The sequence below is a fragment of the Rhinopithecus bieti genome, unplaced genomic scaffold (assembly GCF_001698545.2).
Source record: "Rhinopithecus bieti isolate Rb0 unplaced genomic scaffold, ASM169854v2 scaffold_33121, whole genome shotgun sequence".
NCBI classification, from domain to species: Eukaryota; Metazoa; Chordata; class Mammalia; order Primates; family Cercopithecidae; genus Rhinopithecus; species Rhinopithecus bieti.
This window is the reverse complement of record NW_016814090.1, coordinates 85680-106164: the sequence shown is the minus strand read 5'-3', so window position 1 is coordinate 106164 and position 20485 is coordinate 85680. Positions and strand designations below refer to the sequence as shown.

Sequence of the window (20485 nt, the reverse complement as noted above, 5' to 3'; positions counted from 1 at the left end):
CAGGGAAAATGCCAGGTGTTTATAAAACCATCAGATCAGATCTCTTGAGACTCACTCACTATCACGAGAACAGCATGGGGGAACTGCCCCCATGATCCAATTAACTCCACCTGGTCCTGCCCTTGACACATGTGAATTATGAGGATTATAATTCAAGATGAGATTTGGGTAGGAACACAGAGCTAAATCATATGAGCTGGGGTCTTGCTGTGTTGACCAGTCTGGTCTTGAACTCCTAGGCTCATGCAATCCTCCTGCCTCAGCCTCCCAAAGTGCTAGAATTACAGATGTAAGCCACCGTACCTGGCATCCAGCAGATATTTCTACTGCATTTCTCCAGGAATGAATGGGTTGGAGATGAGGAGATTCTGGAACTTCTGTCATTTCCTCCCAACAATTCTGGGACTCATGTTCACTCTCCTGGGATAGGGGAAATTGACTTAAAGTGATTTTCAAAGGACATTCCTGTTGAAATAGTTAATATATGTACATGCTTACAACACACACACACATTTGTGTACACTACATACCATGGAGGAAAGCCAGTCCTGGTATAAATTGTACAACTTCAAAATAATAATGGAATTATGATTTCATTTTAATACCATTTTCAATTAAAAATTTTAATAGACTATTTTTTAGAAGTTTTAAGTTTGCAGAAAATCTAGGTAGACAACACAGAAAATTCTCATTAACCCCTGTATTCGTCTGCTAGGACTTCCATAGCAAAATACTACAGGCTGAGCAGCTTAAACAACAGAAATTTGTTTTCCCACAGTTCTGGAGGCTAGAAGACCAAGGTGCCCACAAGTTTGGTTTCTGGTGATGCCTATTTACCTTACTTGCAGATGGCCAGTTTCTCCCTGTGTCCTCACATGGCCTTTCCTCTGAGCACTTGGAGGCCAGAGAGTGAGCTCTGGTGTGTATTCCTCTACCTAGGAGACACCAGTCTTACTGAATTAGGGCCTCGGCCTTATGATCTCATTTAACCCTCATTGCCTCCCTAAAGCCTTTAAGTGACTAGATGTGAGGGTGGAGCCCTCAAGAGACTGCATTGCCTTCTTTCCGTCTGCTCTTGTAGTGGGAGGACACCTCCAGAGGAGCTGCTGTTCATTGAGCTACACTCACACATGAAGATACAGACTTTGTGAAGAAGGAATTGGCAACACTGAAACCTCCAGAACAAAGGCTGTCACTAAGGTATGTGCTATAAGCATCCTTGGGGAAGAAGGACATGAGTAGGCAGGGGCATTTTTATATCTTTAGAGGATAGGCAAAGGGAAGACCACAATTTCAGAGGTCTAGCACAAGAGGTAAATTTTTTTTTTTAATCTTTGCATTTCCTCAGAGCCCACAAACATGCATGTGTATTAGTGGCTGCCCATGCTCTGGCTGAGGGGAGCAAGCCATGCCATTTTCTCTGGAGGCCTTTAGGAGAGAGTGAAAACTCCTAGAAGAGTGGGAAGGTAGATAAGAAAAGATCCTTTATAATACCGGGCATCTGGGAAGATCTGTCCTTGTGCTGGGTACAGGGCTTCTATCAGGTAACTGAAGGACACCTGGGTACTGTTCTTAAGGAAGGAAGCCAGCAAGCAAACTTTCATATAACTAAAGATGTTGCTGGTGGGTGCCTGCAGTCCCAGCTACTCAAAAAGAGCCTGAGGCAGAAGGACTGATTGCGCCCAGGAGTTAGGGGCTGCAGTACACTGTGATCACACCTGTGTATAACCACTGTGCTCCAGCTTAGGCAACATAGTGAGACCCTGTCTCTATAAAAAATAAATTGCTGCTTGCTTGTGCTTTCAAATCATAGAAAGGTAGCAGAGTGGATAGTGATGTCTGAATGTACAGCAAACAAATTCCTTGGAAAAATATGTCTGGATTGAAATTGCATTGAATGTATATATCAATTTGAGAAGAATTGTCAAGTTTTATAATTTTTATGTAACTGAATTACATTTTATTAGGTTTATTCCTAGTAATGCTAGTAATTTTCATTGCTAGTATAATTGGGATCATTTTCTATTGCATTTATAAAATTTTTTTTTTTGGTGCTTAGGAAAACAAAAGAATAAACTGATGAGTATCATGCAGATATATCTCTAAAACAGTAAGGAAAATACAAAATGAGAAACAATATATCATTTATGTAAGTTAAAAGTAAATACACAAAAATATATATTGTTTATGGATATATATAAATATATAAAAGTACAGGGGGAATTTGTTTGCAATGACACATACCAAATTGGTTTTAGTTGTTTATGTTATGGGGATAAGTTGTGTAGTTAAAGGGAACATTAGCTTCATCTCTATTGCATCAGAAATTAAAAAAGGAAGAGGGATGGAAGGAAGAGAGGGAATGAGGGAGGGAGAAAAGAAGGGAGAAAAAAAGAAGGAAGGAAGGAAAAAAAAATAATCCAAAGTATTGTGAGAATATGTTAACAGCTGCTAATTCTAGGTGATGGAACTACAGGTATTTACATTTTCATTGTAAGTTTTGGCTTTTCTTATCTCAGCTGACTCTCCTGTACTAGCTTGGGTTTAGATAACAAAATACAATAGACTGAGTAGCTTAAACAACAGAAAGTGTTGTTTAACATACTTCTAAAGGCTGGAAGTCCAAGATCAAACTGCCAACGCGGTTGATTTCTGGTGAGGCTTCTCTACCTGGCTTGCTGGTTTCAACCTTCTTGCTGTGTCCTCACATGGTCTTTACTCCATGCACAAGGGGAGCGAAATTTCTTGTGTCTCTTTCTCTTCTATTAAGGACACTAGTTCTATCAGATTAGGGCCCTGCCTTTTTTGGTTTTGTTTCTGCTTTCTTTTTTTTTTTGAGACAGAGTCTCACTTTGTCACCCAGGCTGGAGTACAGTGGCGTGATCTTTACTCATTGCAACCCCCACTTCCTGGGTTCAAGCAATTCTCTTGCCTCAGCCTCCTGAGCTAACTTGGATTATAGGCGTGTGGCACCATACCCGGCTAATTTTTGTAATTTTAGTAGAGATGGGGTTTTGCAGTGTTGGCCAGGCTTGTCTCAAACTCTTGGCCTCAAGCGATCTGCCTACCTCGGCCTTCCAAAGTGCTGGGATAAAGGTGTAAGGCACTGCGAGAGCCAGGACCCTGCCTTTATAACCTCATTTAACTTTTTTTTTTTTTTTTTTTTGAGACAGAGTGTCACTCTGTCACCCAGGCTGGAGTACAGCGGTGTGATCTCGGCTCACGGCAACCTCCGCCTCTTGGGTTCAAGTGATTCTCCTGCCTCAGTCTCCTGAGTAGCTGGGATTATAGGCATGCACCCACTATGCCCGGCTAATTTTTGTATTTTTAGTAGAAACACGGTTTCGCCATGTTTGCCAGGCTGGTCTTGAACCCCTGGCCTCAGGTGATCCACCCACCTCGGCTTCCCAAAATGCAAGGATTACAGGCATGGGCCACAGCTCCCGGACTATCATTTAACCTTAATTACCTCTTTAAACGCCCTATCTCTAAATAGTCACACCCACACCAGGGGTTGAGCACTTCAACGTGTGAATTTGTGGAGGACACAATTCAGTCCACAACATCCCCCTAATTTTTAAAAAACAAAAATGTTTTTAAGGAGTGAATGTTTTTTATGTGTCTCTGTGACCAGGTCCCACTGCCTTGATGGATTATACACTTGACCCCAGCATGACAACAATGACTGACTACTACTACCCTGATAGCCTCTCAAGCCCCTGTGATGGGGAACTTATCCAGAGAAAAGACAAGTTGCTCCTCGCTGTCTTTTATTGCCTCCTGTTTGTATTCAGTCTTCTGGGAAACAGCCTGGTCATCCTGGTCCTTGTGGTCTGCAAGAAGCTGAGGAACATCACAGACATATACCTCTTGAACCTGGCCCTGTCTGACCTGCTTTTTGTCTTCTCCTTCCCCTTTCAGACCTACTATCAGCTGGATCAGTGGGTGTTTGGGACTGTAATGTGCAAAGTGGTGTCTGGCTTTTATTACATTGGCTTTTACAGCAGCATGTTTTTCATCACCCTCATGAGTGTGGACAGGTACCTGGCTGTTGTACATGCTGTGTATGCCATAAAAGTGAGGACGATCAGGATGGGCACAACCCTGAGCCTGGCAGTATGGCTAACTGCCATTATGGCTACCATCCCATTGCTAGTGTTTTACCAAGTGGCCTCTGAAGATGGTGTTCTACAGTGTTATTCATTTTACAATCAACAGACTTTGAAGTGGAAGATCATCACCAACTTTGAAATGAACATTTTAGGCTTGTTGATCCCATTCACCATCTTTATGTTCTGCTACATTAAAATCCTGCACCAGCTGAAGAGGTGTCAAAACCACAATAAGACCAAGGCCATCAGGTTGGTGCTCATTGTGGTCACTGCATCTTTACTTTTCTGGGTCCCATTCAATGTGGTTATTTTCCTCACTTCCTTGCACAGTATGCACATCTTGGATGGATGTAGCATAAGCCAACAGCTGAATTATGCCACCCATGTCACAGAAATCATTTCCTTTACTCACTGCTGTGTGAACCCTGTTATCTATGCTTTTGTAGGGGAGAAGTTCAAGAAACACCTCTCAGAAATATTTCAGAAAAGTTGCAGCCATATCTTCATCTACCTAGGAAGACAAATGCCTAGGGAGAGCTGTGAAAAGTCATCATCCTGCCAGCAGCACTCCTTCCGTTCCTCCAGCATAGACTACATTTTGTGAGGATCAATGAAGACTAAATACAAACATATTTTCTTGAATGGCATGCTAGTAGCAGTGAGCAGAGGTGTGGGTGTGAAAGGTTTCCAAAAAAAGTTCAGCATGAAGAATGCCATATATTTTGTTGCCAACACTTGGAAGACAATGACTAAAGACATTGTTGTGCATGCCTGGCACAACCTCAAGCCTGTGATTGTGTTTATTGATGATGCTGAACAAGCGGTAACTTTAAAGGATTCTGTGTGCCAAGTGAAAAGAAAAGATGTCTAACCTCCTTACATACGCAGAAATATACCTCCAGAGCCTGTCGGTAGGCTGGAAGAAGTGGATATTGAAGTTTTGACATCAATGATGAGGCTCCAGTTGTCTACTCATTGACTGATGGTGAAACAGCTGAAGTGATTCTGAATCAAGGTGATTGTGATTATAGTGACAATGAAGATGATGCTGTTAATACTGCAAAAAAAGTGCCTGTCGATGACGTGGTGAAAATATTTGACAGGCTTATGGAAGGACTAGAGCAGCATGCATTCATAACAGTAAAAGAAATTATATCAGCTTATAAAATCAAACAGAGACTTCTAGACAAAAACCATTGTTGATGAGGCAGATGCCTCTAGAGGAGATGTTTAAAAGCCATCAAACAGAATGCCTTCCCTGGAGGACCCACTTCCTCATCCCTAAACTGTGTCTGATGTTTCTTCTCATGTCAGAAGTAAAAAATAAAAATAAAATAAAATATATTGGTATGTAACTACAGGAAAAAATAAAAAATATACAGTGGACAGTAACCTTTCAATAAAAACTCAGTATCATAAGTAGAGACTGAAAGCTTACCGTTATTGGTTGTTGTTATTGTTTAACAGCTGATACAGATATTCTGCTGATGCTACTGCTACTTAGTTCCCATGAACACGTTGTTTTTCCACTATTAATGGTGTGTCATATTTTTTACTTTTAAGTACTTACGTGTGAGTAAGTGTAAGAAAATGACTGCTTATCAGTAGTATCAATGATTTACTCAATATCTGAATCACCTTGATTCAGAACCATTTCAGCTGTTTCACCATCAGTCAATGAATATCATCCTCATTATTGATGTCAAAAACTTCAATATCCACTTCTTTCAGCCTACTGCAGACTCTGGAAGTACATTTTTTTGCATATGTAAGGAGGTCAGACCTTTTATTTTCACTTAACATGCAGAATCCTTCAAAGTTACCACTAGTTCAACATCATCAGTAGACACAATCACAGGGCAGAGGTTGTGCCAGGCATGCACAACTACATCTTTAGTTGTTGTGTTCCAAGTATTGGCAACAACATATATGGCATACATCAGATAAGTTCAGAGTCAGGAAAGATGATGGTGCCAAACCACCACAAATATTCTATTTGTGGGTGGCTGAGACAGTGACGTCTTTGCTTTCTGATGATTCAACATACACAAACTTTGTTGCATGCACAAAATTATTAAAAATTTTGGCTGGGCCCGGTGGCTCACCCCTGTAATCCCAGCACTTTGGGAGACCAAGGCAGGCAGATCACTTGAGGTCAGGAGTTCAAGACCAACCTGGTCAATATGGCGAAATTCCATCTCTACTAAAAATACAAAAATTAGCCTTTCTGCCTGTAAATGCCACCGAAGAAGCACCGTTAGAGTCTCTCTTCTCACTGCCATCATGTCTAAGTCAGAGTCTCCTGAAGAACCCGAACAGCTGAGGAAGCTCTTCATTGGAGGGTTGAGCTTTGAAACAACCAATGAGAGTCTGAGGAGCCATTTTAAGCAATGGAGAACACTCACAGACTGTGTGGTAATGAGAGATCCAAACACCAAGCGCTCCAGGGGCTGTGGGTTTGTCGTATATGCCACTGTGGAGGAGGTGGATGCAGCCATGAATGCAAGGCCACGTAAGGTAGATGGAAGAACTGTGAAACCAAAGAGAGCTGTCTCAAGAGAAGATTCTCAAAGACCAGGTGCCCACTTAACTGTGAAAAAGATATTTGTTGGTGGCATTAAAGAAGACACTGAAGAACATCACCTAAGAGATTATTTTGAACAGTATGGGAAAATTGAAGTGATTGAAATCATGACTGACCGAGGCAGTGGCAAGAAAAGGGGCTTTGCCTTTATAACCTTTGACAACCATGACTCCGTGGATAAGACTGTCATTCAGAAATACCATACTGTGAATGGCCATAACTATGAAGCTAGGAAAGCTTTGTCAAAGCAAAAGATGGCTAGTGCTTCATCCAGCCAAAGAGGTCGAAGTGGTTCTGGAAATTTTGGTGGTGGTTGTGGAGGTGATTTTGGTGGGAATGGCAACTTTGGTGGTGGAGGAAACTTCAGTGGTTATGGTGGCTTTGGTGGCAGCCATGGTGGTGGTGGATATGGATATGGTGGATAGTGGGGATGGCCATAATGGATTTGGTAATGATGGAAGCAATTTTGGAGGTGGTGGAAGCTACAATGATTTTGTCAATTACGACAATCAGTCTTCACATTTTGGACCCATGAAGGGAGGAAACTTTGGAGGCGGAAGCTCTGGCCCCTCTGGTGGTAGAGGCCAATACTTGGCCAAACCACAAAACCAAGGTGCCTATGACAGTTCCAGCAGCAGCAGTAGCTATGGCAGTGGCAGAAGATTTTAATTAGGAAACAAAGCTTAGCAGGAGAAGAGAGCCAGAGAAGTGATAGGGAAGCTACAGGTTACAACAGATTTGTGAACTCAACCAAGCATAGCAGTGGCAGGGCCTAGCTGCTACAAAGAAGACATGTTTTAGACAAATACTCATGTGTATGAGCAACAAATCTCGAGGACTATATTTGTGACTAATTGTGTAATGGTTATTTTAGTTTCTGTTCTGTGGAAAGTGTAAAGCATTCCAACAAAGGGTCTTAATGTAGATATTTTTTTCTTTTTTTTTGCACACCCATACTGTTGATTGCTAAATGTAATAGTCTGATCATGACGCTGGATAAATGTCTTTTATTTTTCTAATGTGCTGTGTAAAGTTAGTCTACTCTGAAACCATCTTGGTAAATTTCCCCCAGCAGTGTGAAGTTAGAATTCTTTCAGGGTGATGCCAGGTTCTATTTGGAATTTATATACAACCTGCTTGGGTGGAGAAGCCATTGTCTTCAGAAACCCTGCTTTAGTTGAACTGACAGTTATTATGATCTGAAGCTCACCATTGAAAGGGATTACCCAAGCAAAATCATGGAATTATTGGTTATAAAAATGATTGTTGGCACATCCTATGCAATGTATCTAAATTGAATAATGGTACCAGGTAAAATTATAGATGGGAATGAAGCTTGTGTATCATCCATTATCATGTGTAATTAATAAATGATTTAATTGTTTTGAAAAAATAAAAATACAAATACAAAAATTAGCAAGGTGTGGTGGCTTGTGCCTATAGTCCTGGCTACTTGGGAGGCTGAGGCAGGAGAATCACTTGAACCTGGGAGGCAGAGGTTGCAGTGAGCAGAGATCGTGCCCCTGCTCTTCAGCCTGGGTAACAGAATGAGACTCCGTCTCAATAAATAAATAAATAAAATGAAATTCATAAAACTACTGCGATGATTAATACTGAGTGTCAACTTGATTGGATTGAAGGATACAAAGTATTGATCCTGGGTGTGTCTGTGAGGGTGTTGCCAAAAGATATTAACATTTGAGTCAGCGGACTGGGAAAGGCAGACCCACCCTTAACCTGGATGGGTACAATCTAACCAGCTGCCAGCAAGGCCAGAATATAAGCAGGCAGAAAAATGTGAAAAGAGAGCCTGGCCTAACCTCCCAGCCTACATCTTTCTTCCGTGCTGGATGCTACCCGCCCTTGAACATCAGACTCAAGTTCTTCAGTTTTGGAACTTGGACTGGCTCTCCTTGCTCCTCAGCCTGCAGATGGCCTACTGTGGGACCTTGGGATCATGTGAGTTAATACTTAATAAACTCATATATATATGTATATATATATATGTATATATATTCCATTAGTTCTGTTCCTTTAGAGAACCCTGACTAATACAACTACCTTCAGGCTATGTATATAAGGTATATATAAAACATAAATGAATTCTGTGTTTAGACCTGGGTCCCATCCCCAAAATATCTCATTATGTATACACAAATATTTCAATATCTAAAAAAAAAAAAAAAAACCCAAAATCTGAAACACTTCTGATCCCAAGCATTTAGGATAAGGGATATTCAACATGTATGTTAAAATATTTAACTATGATTGGAAGTTTGTCTATTTTCATTTTAATTATGTTAATTTTGTAGTATATATCTTGAAGCTATGCTATTAGGTGAATGTATAAATAGTTTTGTTACAACTTTTATTGAATTGACTCTTTTAGCATTATGAAATGCCTCTTTCTCTCCGGTAATACTTCTTGTCTTAATATCTACTATGCTCAGCATTAATATAGCCACACTGGTTTTCTTTTGATTAGGGCATATGTTGTATAAGGACTTTGTTTAAGTTAATAAATGGAATCCAACCTTTCTAGAACCCATATAGGATAGGCCCCATATTGTAATCATGTCTACTCCCACCGCTGTTAAAGTTGCAGGCGTCACACTTTCAATTCACCATAGCTGGCTGAAATCAGTAGCAGCAGTAACTCCCAACGACGACCAGTGGATTAACAAAAAATACCCAGATCGCTCCACCCGCATAGTCCTATGGCAAAACCCAACCACTGGTAAGAAGGACAACAGCCCTACACTGACCACACCAGAAGCTGGTCAGTCTACGCACGGCTAAAGCTTGAGGACTCCACAAGCTCTGCTCTAGTCACATCCCAGAAGCTGACTAGTCTATGCACAGTCAAAACTAAGAGGACCATCTCTGGATAAGTAAATGTAACTACAATTTATGAGCCTAGTTATAATTCTGTCAATACTGATTGTTCTGTTGTCATGTTATTACTGCAAATGCTGCAAATGTCTATGCCCAGAGGAAGGTTTGCTATGCCCATGTGTAGTGTAAGCATTTTCTATTACATACACTAATATTCTTACCATTTATGCCTATAGTAAAAAAGGAGAAGTCTTTAGAAAGATGCCCACATTGTGTACACACTACCTGGGTAAGAAATACCACAGTTAAAACTCTACTGTACCATTCCTACTATAAATGTACAGAAAACAAGTTAGGAACCTGCACATACAACCAGGCCACCTATTCAGTCTGTGACCCAGGAAATAATCAGCTATATGTATGTTATAACCCTAAACTCTTACCCTATGAATTCTGGTTTGAGGTACCCATTAAATCAGAGGGGGGAAAAAAAAAGGAGAGGTTATAGCTTGAACCAAAGAAGCCCCTCCCTCCTATAAAAGACCTATTTACTTGTACTTTGATGCCTGCCATACTGCGTATGTTCATAATCTTAAAAAAAACAGAAGCAGTCTGCAATGGTTTAACACAAGAGAGGCTTAGCAGCAACAGTCCTAAACATCTGTACAGAAAACCACAAATCGGATGCCCACACGTAACATTCAGTGGTCTATGCTAACACAGCTCCAACATTTATATTCAGGAAGGACTGCTCTACTAAGGAGTATGTCAACCAAACCAAATTGTAAGACAAGGACATGCAATCCTTTAAATTTTACTATCTTAAAGCTAGAGCTACCTTTTTGGTCTACAGGACAGACAGCACTATTATGAGTTGATNTAAAAAAAAAAAAAAAAACCCAAAATCTGAAACACTTCTGATCCCAAGCATTTAGGATAAGGGATATTCAACATGTATGTTAAAATATTTAACTATGATTGGAAGTTTGTCTATTTTTCATTTTAATTATGTTAATTTTTGTAGTATATATCTTGAAGCTATGCTATTAGGTGAATGTATAAATAGTTTTGTTACAACTTTTTATTGAATTGACTCTTTTAGCATTATGAAATGCCTCTTTCTCTCCGGTAATACTTCTTGTCTTAATATCTACTATGCTCAGCATTAATATAGCCACACTGGTTTTTCTTTTGATTAGGGCATATGTTGTATAAGGACTTTGTTTAAGTTAATAAATGGAATCCAACCTTTCTAGAACCCATATAGGATAGGCCCCATATTGTAATCATGTCTACTCCCACCGCTGTTAAAGTTGCAGGCGTCACACTTTCAATTCACCATAGCTGGCTGAAATCAGTAGCAGCAGTAACTCCCAACGACGACCAGTGGATTAACAAAAAATACCCAGATCGCTCCACCCGCATAGTCCTATGGCAAAACCCAACCACTGGTAAGAAGGACAACAGCCCTACACTGACCACACCAGAAGCTGGTCAGTCTACGCACGGCTAAAGCTTGAGGACTCCACAAGCTCTGCTCTAGTCACATCCCAGAAGCTGACTAGTCTATGCACAGTCAAAACTAAGAGGACCATCTCTGGATAAGTAAATGTAACTACAATTTATGAGCCTAGTTATAATTCTGTCAATACTGATTGTTCTGTTGTCATGTTATTACTGCAAATGCTGCAAATGTCTATGCCCAGAGGAAGGTTTGCTATGCCCATGTGTAGTGTAAGCATTTTTCTATTACATACACTAATATTCTTACCATTTATGCCTATAGTAAAAAAGGAGAAGTCTTTAGAAAGATGCCCACATTGTGTACACACTACCTGGGTAAGAAATACCACAGTTAAAACTCTACTGTACCATTCCTACTATAAATGTACAGAAAACAAGTTAGGAACCTGCACATACAACCAGGCCACCTATTCAGTCTGTGACCCAGGAAATAATCAGCTATATGTATGTTATAACCCTAAACTCTTACCCTATGAATTCTGGTTTGAGGTACCCATTAAATCAGAGGGGGGAAAAAAAAAGGAGAGGTTATAGCTTGAACCAAAGAAGCCCCTCCCTCCTATAAAAGACCTATTTACTTGTACTTTGATGCCTGCCATACTGCGTATGTTCATAATCTTAAAAAAAACAGAAGCAGTCTGCAATGGTTTAACACAAGAGAGGCTTAGCAGCAACAGTCCTAAACATCTGTACAGAAAACCACAAATCGGATGCCCACACGTAACATTCAGTGGTCTATGCTAACACAGCTCCAACATTTATATTCAGGAAGGACTGCTCTACTAAGGAGTATGTCAACCAAACCAAATTGTAAGACAAGGACATGCAATCCTTTAAATTTTACTATCTTAAAGCTAGAGCTACCTTTTGGTCTACAGGACAGACAGCACTATTATGAGTTGATAGACAAGAAGCAGGCCTTGAAGTTCCACTACTGATTGTCAAAAAGACTAGGAGGACTCAAATGCATCCAATCCTGCAATTGCAGGTCCACAAGTCATTCTACAAGCATTTTGATCAGCCAGTGCCTGAGCTTCCCCCATTAACCAAAAACTTACTTGCTCAACTAGGTGAAAACATAGCTGGCAGCTTAAGAATTTCCTCATGCTATGTATGTAAAAAAACTAATATGGGGAACCAGTGGCCATGGGAGGCAAAGGAATCAAAGCCACGAGATTAAAGCCACGAGATAACTTCACTTTGCCTAACCCTGCCAGTAAACCAACAGCCTCAGCCAGTGTTTGGTTGTTAAAAACCTGCATAATTAAAAAGTACTGTATCGCCCAATGGGGAAAGGCTTTCACAGAGGCAGTAAGAGAAACAACCTGCCCAGGGCAACAGTATTATGATAAGACTAAAAACAAAACTCTATAGAGAAATGCCCAGTATGACTCCTACTTACCAGATCCAAACCCTTTCTCTCAATTCTCTACTCTAAACCACTCTTGACATCAGCTAGAGGCTCCAAATGCTTGGAAAGCACCCTCTGGCCTATATTGAATCTGTACAAGATGGGCATATCAGCAACTGCTAGCTAAATGGACAGGGGCAAGTGTGTTAGGAACAATCAAGCCATCCTTCTTTCTAATTCCTCCAAAGCAAGGGGAACTCTTAAGATATTCAGTTTATGGCCGGGCGCGGTGGCTCAAGCCTGTAATCCCAGCACTTTGGGAGGCCGAGACGGGCGGATCACGAGGTCAGGAGTTCGAGACCATCCTGGCTAACACGGTGAAACCCCGTCTCTACTAAAAAAACACAAAAGCTAGCCGGGCGAGGTGGCTGGCGCCTGTAGTCCCAGCTACTCGGGAGGCTGAGGCAGGAGAATGGCGTGAACCCGGGAGGCGGAGCTTGCAGTGAGCTGAGATTCGGCCACTGCACTCCAGTCCGGGTGACAGAGCGAGACTCCGTCTCAAAAAAAAAAAAAAAAAAAAAAAAGATATTCAGTTTATGACAAAATTTTAAAAAACTAGAAGCACAGTCACAAAAATAGATACAGATGTTAAAAAGATGTGGACATAGAAGACTGAAAAGATAATGAATTGCCTCCTGAAAGAATCATTAAATATTATAGGCCAGCTACCTGGATGCAAGATGGGTCGTGGAGATATCGCACCCCAATCTATATGCTCAACTACATCATAAAGTTGCAGGTAGTCCTTGAAATTATAACCAATGAAACATCAAGGGCATTAGATTTATTGGCAATACAAGCAGCACAAATAAGAAACGCTATATATCAAAATAGATTAGCTTTAGATTACCTCTTAGCCTCAAAAAGAAGAGTATGCGGAAAATTTAATTTAACCAACTGTTGCCTAGAAATCGATGATAATGGCCAAGCTATCATGGAAATCACAGCTAGAATGCGCGAGTTGGCCCATGTTCCAGTTCAGACTTAGTCCAGGTGGTCCCCAGATTCCTTGTTAGGAAAATGGTTCTCAACCTTTAAAAGACTCAAAACCCTCACTGGTAGGTTCTTGTTTATTCTTGGCATCTGCCTCATCCTTCCTTGCCTTTTACCTCTGTTTATCAAGCGTATTCAGTCAACTATAAAGGCAATAGTAACCCAACACACTACGGCATAGTTAATGGCATTAACCAAATATCAGCCGCTGCCAGCAAAAGAAAAAGCTCAGCTCCACAAAGAGGTGGCAAAAAGTGATGCTTTCTATTAACACCTTTGTTATAAAAAGCACCAAAGAAGGGAATGGAATAGGAATTAAAAGAAATTAAAGAAATTGTAAGCAGAAACTCAGTTGTATGTAGGAAAACCCAATTCCCCCTGAGAAAAAGAAAGAACTGGAGTCCTTTAAAATTAACTGCCTGTTTTCTGTGGCTAGTGAGCCTTATCTCTCCTCCTTCACCAGGCATTATGAAGACCCTGTTTCTCTAGCTGTGCAGCTGCAAGGTCACTAGACAGATAAACTCAAGTCGTAAAACACGTTTTTCCTTGAAAAGTAAGAAATGATATAATACATGGCTCAATTAATTGAATAATTGTCTCTGTTTCTCACTTCTGTAATATACTTCCCCCTGCACAGATCTCTCCCCACCCCACGAAATGCTTAAAAGGTAACAACTCTTTGTTCACGGCTCAGTCCTTTGGATGTTAATCCAACTGGGCTGGTGCACCCAAATAATAAATACCCTCCTGAACCCCATCGGTCTCTGTGATTCCTTATCAATCCCACTACAGTAGGATCTCCATCTGATATCAACAAAATTAGAGTAAGGTGTCAAAAATGTGGGGAGAAAAGGGAGCTGACGGAATTTAGAACACTTAAAAATCTTAATTCAGTCCTGGATTCTCTCCTACATTCCCTCAAGATCACATCAGATGCTGGTGTGTGGGAGTTGTTGTCTCACTGGCTCCAGAATATGCAGGCCTATTGTCTTCACTAGTTCCTTCTCCCCCTCCACAGAGGGCATTCTCATTGTAGACTGGAAAAATCATTCCTACTGTCCATTTCTTTAAGATTCTTCCTGTGTACGTTTGGAGTTGTATAAAACAAAACTCAGAAATATTTTTAGGGTCTTTCTATTTTCTGCTCTGCAACATTCTCATGATACAGCATAAAAAGATAAAGGGTGAAATTCACTGTGTGTAAATTATAACTTAATTTTAAAATGCAACCCTTCTTACATATCACTTGAGGTCAGGAGTTCGAGGCCAGTCTGGCCAACACGGTGAAACCCTGTCTTTACCAAAAAATACAAAAATTAGCCAGGTGTGGTGGCACATGACTGTAGTCCCAGCTACTGGGGAGGCTGAGGCAGGACAATCGCTTGAACCCAGGAGTCAGAGGTTGCAGTGAGCCAAGATCACACCACTGCACTCCAGCCTGGGTGACAGAGTGAGACCCTGTCTCAAAAAAATAAAACAAAAATAAATAGAAACAAACAAACAAACAAACAAAAAAAACGCGATCCTCCTCTAGAAACAAAAATAAACATAAAAACTCTTCAACACGGAATATAAAACCCTACAGAGCCAGCTCTGTATACCATTCCTCTTCACATTATCCTGCTCCTCTCATTACTTGCATTACTTGTGACATTCCAGCCACTCTGGCTTTTCTTTAACCCTGAGAGATCTCCATTATTTATTCAAATAGTTCTTCCTTTCCATTTCTTTCTCTCTCTGTCTCTCTCTCACTCTTTTCCCTTGAACTTTAGTTATCTGGGTGTTAGCACTTTTACTCTCTCAACCTAAATAATAGATAGAGAGGCTCTCTAAAAGAAGATATTTATTCAGAAATAGAGCATTGCAATAGAAATACATGTGTCATAGTGAACTATGTGCATGTGCATATTCAGGGAAGTAAAGAAAGACAAAGGTTTTTAAAGGAAACATGGGGAGGATTGTATAATTGTTTTGAGATAATTATCCTTGGTTACAATAATCAATAACAAGGTGATGCCAGTTTGAGGTTAAACAGGCAGTTGCTGGGAAGATATACTCAAAGACATATTTTTGTGTGTGTAAAGATGTGATGGCCTTGGTGCAGGCTTGTGGTTTCTGCAGAATCTTTTGTGATAGTTCTTTTTATCAGGGATTTATGCATGAGAACCCTACCTTCATAGACTTCCCTGGCATTATTTGTCAGGGTTTTTTTTTTTTTTTTTTTTTTTTTTTTCCTAACACAAATGACTGCATTTTGATTCTGACAACTTTTACATTTCCCTCTTTTGATCAAGATCTTTCTTTAAAACCATCATTGATGAATCATCCTGTAGTTAGGTTTTGATTGCCCCTTGATCCTGGAATGGACGTGTCTTGGTTTGGACTGGTCTAGTGCAGTGAGCAAAGATTGCACCACTGCTCTCCAGCCTGGGTGACAGAATGAGACTCTGTCTCAAAAAAATAAAATAAATAAATAAATAAAATAGTGAACTGAATTCAACAATACATTAAAAGATCATTCATCAGGATCAAGTGGTATTTATTCCAGGGATGCAAGAATGTTTCAATGTATGTAAATAAATAAATGTGATACACCAAATTTACAGAACCAAGAACAAAAACCATACGATCATTTCAATAGATGCTGAAAAAGCATTTGCTAGAATTCAACATCCCTTTATGACAAAAACCCTCAGCAAACTGGGTATAGGAGGAACATACCTGAAACTAAAGAAACTAAAGAACTATATATGACAAGCCCACAGCCAACATTGAACTGAACATGAAAAAATTGAAAGCCTTTCCTTTAAAATCTGGAACAGGACAAGGATGGCCACTTTCATCACTTTTATTCAACATAATACTTGAAGTCCTGGCCAGAGCTGTCAGGAAAGAGAGAGAAATAAAAGGCATCCAAATTGGAAAGGAAGATGTCAAATTAGCCTTGTACTCAGAGGGCATGATCTTATATTTAGAAAAACATAAAGACTCCAAAACTTGTTAGAACCAATACATGAATTCAGTAAAGTTGTGAAATACAAAATCATAATATGCAATATGAGGTGGGGTGCTGAAGTTCCCTACAGTTACTGTATTGCAGCCTATCTCTCCCTTTAGATCTATTAATATTTGCTTTATATACATAGGTGCTCCAGTTTTGGGTGCATAGATATTTATAATTTTTACATTCTCTTGCTGAATTTACCTCATTATCATTATAGCATTTATATATGGCAACAGCAATCTGAAAAAAAAAATCAAGAAAGCAATCCCATTTATAATAGCTATAAAGAATAAAGTATACTATGGCCAGGCATGGTGGCTCAAGCCTGTAATCCCAGCACTTTGGGAGGCTGAGGCGGGCGGATCACGAGGTCAGGAGATCGAGACCATCCTGGCTAACACGGTGAAACCCCGTCTCTACTAAAAATACAAAAAAATTAGCTGGGCGTGGCGGTGGGTGTCTGTAGTCCCAGCTACTCGGGTGGCTGAGGCAGGAGAATGGCGTGAACCTGGGAGGCAGAGCTTGCAGTGAGCCAAGATCCCCCACCCTGCACTCCAGCCTGGGTGACAGAGTGAGACTCCGTCTCAAAAAAAAAAAAAAAAGAGTAAAGCATACTTATAAATCAATTTAACCAAAAAAGTGAAACAAATTTTTTTGCTCAGGATTGCTTTGGTGATTTGGCATCTTTTGTGGTTCCATACAAATTTTAGCACTGTTTTTTCTATTTCTGTGAAGAATATCACTGGTAATTTGATAGGGATAGCATTGAATGTGTGAATTTTCTTCTATATAAACAATTATAAAATGCTGATGAAAGAAATTGAAGAAGACACAAAAAATGAAAGGATATTCCATGTTCATGAATTGGAGGAAGAATTCTTATTGTTAAAATGACAATTCTACCCCAAATGATTTACAGATTCAATGCTACCCATATCAAAATACAAGTGATTTTCTTCACAGAAAGAGAAAAAACAATGCTAAAATTTGTATGGAACCACAAAAGATGTCAAACAGCCAAAACAATCCTGAACAAAAAGAACAAAGCTGGAAGCATCACACTATCTGACTTTAAAATACACTACAACACTGTATCAGCAAGGTACTGGCTAAAAACAGATGCATATGCCAATGGAAAAGAATGGAGAACCCAGATATAAAGCCACACATTTACAGCCAACTCATTTTTGACAAAGGCACCAAAAACATACAATGGGAAAAGGACAGTCTCTTCAATAAATGGTGCTGGGAAAACTGAATGTGCAGAAGAATGAAACTAGACCCCTATCTCTTACCATATACTGAAATCAACTCCAGATGGATTGAAAACTGAAATGTAAGACCTGAAATTATAAACCCACTAGAGGGAAACATAAAAGAAACACTTGAGGACAGTTGTGTAGGCAGAGATTTTATAGTTAAGACCTCAAAAGCACCGCCAACAAAAACAAAAACAGATAAATGGAACTATATTAAACTAAAAAGTTTCTGCACAGCAAAGGAAACAATCAACAAACTGAAGAGACAACCCACAGAATGGGAGAAAATATATGTGAACTATCCCTCAGACAAGGAATTAATAACCAAAATACATAACGAGCTCAAACAACTTAATAGGAAAGAAGCAAATACTTACATTTTAAAATGGGCAATAATCCTAGCACTTTGGGATTCTGAAGCAGAGGGATCATTTGTGCCCAGGATTTCAAGGTTATGGTGAACTATGATCATGCCACTGCCCTCAAGCCTGGGCAACAGAGTGAGACCCCATCTCTCAAAAAAAAGGGGAGGAAGGCAAAAGATCTCAATAGACATTTCTCAAAAGAAGACATGCAAATGGCCAAGAGGTATAGTTTAAAAATGCTGAGCATCACTAATCATTAGAGACATGCAAATCAAAACTGCAATGAGGCTGGGCCCAGTGGCTCATGCCTGTAATCCCAGCAGTTTAGGAGGCCGAGGCAGGCAGACCACTTGAGGTTATGAGTTCAAGACCAGCCTGGCCAACAAGGCGAAAGCCAGTCTCTACTAAAAATACAGAAAATACCCGGGAATGGTGGCATGCACCTGTAATCCCAGCTACTAGGGAGGCTGAGGCAAGAGAATCACTTGAATCCGGGAGGCAGAAGTTGCAGTGAGTTGAGATCACACCACTGTACTCCAGCCTCAACAGCAGAGCAAGACTTCGGTTCAAAAAAAAAAAAAAAAAAGACCAAAAAACCCTACAGTGAGATACCATCTCACCACAGTTAAAATGGCTTTTATCAAAAGAAAGGAGCTTTTCACACCGGATTTGCCACCAGAACACAGGTGTCATGAAAACTACCCCTAAAAGCAAAAATGGAAGAGGAAAAGACTCATATCAACATTGTTGCCATTGGACATGTAGATTTGGGCAAGTCCACCGCTACTGGTCATCTGATCTACAAATGCAGTGGCATCGACAAAAGAACCATTGAAAAATTTGAGAAGGAGGCTGCTGAGATGGAAAAGGGCTCCGTCAAGTATGCCCAGTTCTTGAATAAGCTGAAAGCTGAGCGTGAATGTGGTATCACCATTGATATCTCCTTGTGAAAATTTGATACAAGCAAGTACTATGTGACTATCATTGATGCCCCAGGACACAGAGACTTCATCAAAAACATGATTACAGGGATGTCTCAGGCTGACTGTGCTGTCCTGATTGTTACTGCTGATGTTGGTGAATTTGAAACTGGTATCTCCAAAAACTGGCAGACCCAAGAGCATGCCCTTCTGTCTTACACACTGGGTGTGAAACAATTAATTGTTGGTGTTAACAAAATGGATTCCACCGAGCCACCCTATAGCCAGAAGAGATATGAGAAATCATTAAGGAAGTCAGCACTTACATTAAGAAAATTGACTACACCCCTGACACAGTAGAATTTGTGCCAATTTCTAATTGGAATAGTGACAACATGCTGGAGCTAAGTGATAACATGCCTTAGTTCAAGAGATGGAAAGTCACCCATAAGGATGGCAATGCCAGTGGAACCATGCCGCTTGAGGTTCTGGACTGCATCCTACCACCAACTCATCCAACTGACAAGCCCTCGTGCCTGCCCCTCCAGGATGTCCACAAAATTGGTGGTATTGGTACTGTTCCTGTTGGCCGAGTGGAGACTGGTGTTCTCAAACCTGGTATGGTGGTCACCTTTGCTCCAGTCAACGTTACAACTGAAGTAAAATCTGTCAAAATGCACCATGAAGCTTTGAGTGAAGCTCTTCCTGGGCACAATGTGGGCTTCAATGCCAAGAATGTGTCTGTCAAGGATGTTCATCATGGCAACGTTGCTGGTGACAGCAAAAACAACCCACCAATGGAAGCAGCTGGCGTCACTGCTCAGGTGATTATCCTGAACCATACAGGCCAAGTCAGCACTGGCTATACCCCTGTGCTGGATTGCCACATGGCCCACATTGCATGTAAGATTGCTGAGCTGAAGGAAAAGATTGATCGCTGTTCTGGTAAAAAGCCAGAAAATGGCCCTAAATTCTTGAAGTCTGGTGATGCTGCCATCATTGATATGGTTCCTGGCAAGCCCATGTGTGTCAAGAGCTTCTCAGACTAAACACCTCTGGGTTGCTTTGCTGTTTGTAATATGAGACAGACAGTTGCCGTAGGTGTCATCAAAGCAGTGGACAAGAAGGCTGCTGGAACTGGCAAGGTCACCAAGTTGCCGGGAAAGCTCAGAAGGCTAAATGAATATTATCCCTAATACCTGTCACCCGGTCTTAATCAGTGGTGGAAGAATGGTCTTAGAACTGTTTGTTTCAATTGGCCATTTAAGTTTAGCACTAAGAGACTGATTAATGATAATAATGCATCGTAAAACCTTCAGACAGAAAGGAGAATGTTGTGTGGACCACTTTGATTTTCTTTTTAGCGTGTGGCAGTTTTAAATTATTAGTTTTTAAAATCAGTACTTTTTAATGGAAACGACCAAAAATCTGTCACAGAATTTTGAGACCCATTAAAAGGTTTAATGGGGGGGGGGGGG

The 20485-nt window shown here is 40.4% G+C and overlaps 1 protein-coding gene and 2 pseudogenes across 1 annotated transcript; all 3 read left to right on the top strand.

The window, feature by feature from the left end:
* Window positions 1-1075: 1075 nt before the first annotated feature.
* Window positions 1076-4995, top strand: CCR8 (C-C motif chemokine receptor 8). Its single transcript, XM_017849622.1, has 2 exons — window positions 1076-1200; window positions 3635-4995. Exon 2 carries the CDS (start codon window positions 3649-3651, stop codon window positions 4714-4716), a length of 1068 nt encoding a protein of 355 aa, XP_017705111.1. The 5' UTR covers window positions 1076-1200; window positions 3635-3648; the 3' UTR covers window positions 4717-4995.
* A 1400-nt stretch (window positions 4996-6395) lies between these two features.
* On the top strand, window positions 6396-7424 carry LOC108513772 (heterogeneous nuclear ribonucleoprotein A1-like; annotated as a pseudogene).
* An 11379-nt stretch (window positions 7425-18803) lies between these two features.
* LOC108513767 (putative elongation factor 1-alpha-like 3) lies at window positions 18804-20203 on the top strand (annotated as a pseudogene).
* Window positions 20204-20485: the final 282 nt, after the last annotated feature.

Coding starts and splice junctions, on each gene's coding strand:
- CCR8 (XM_017849622.1), top strand. CDS start 3,649: ATGGATTATACACTTGACCCCAGCATGACAACAATGACTGACTACTAC.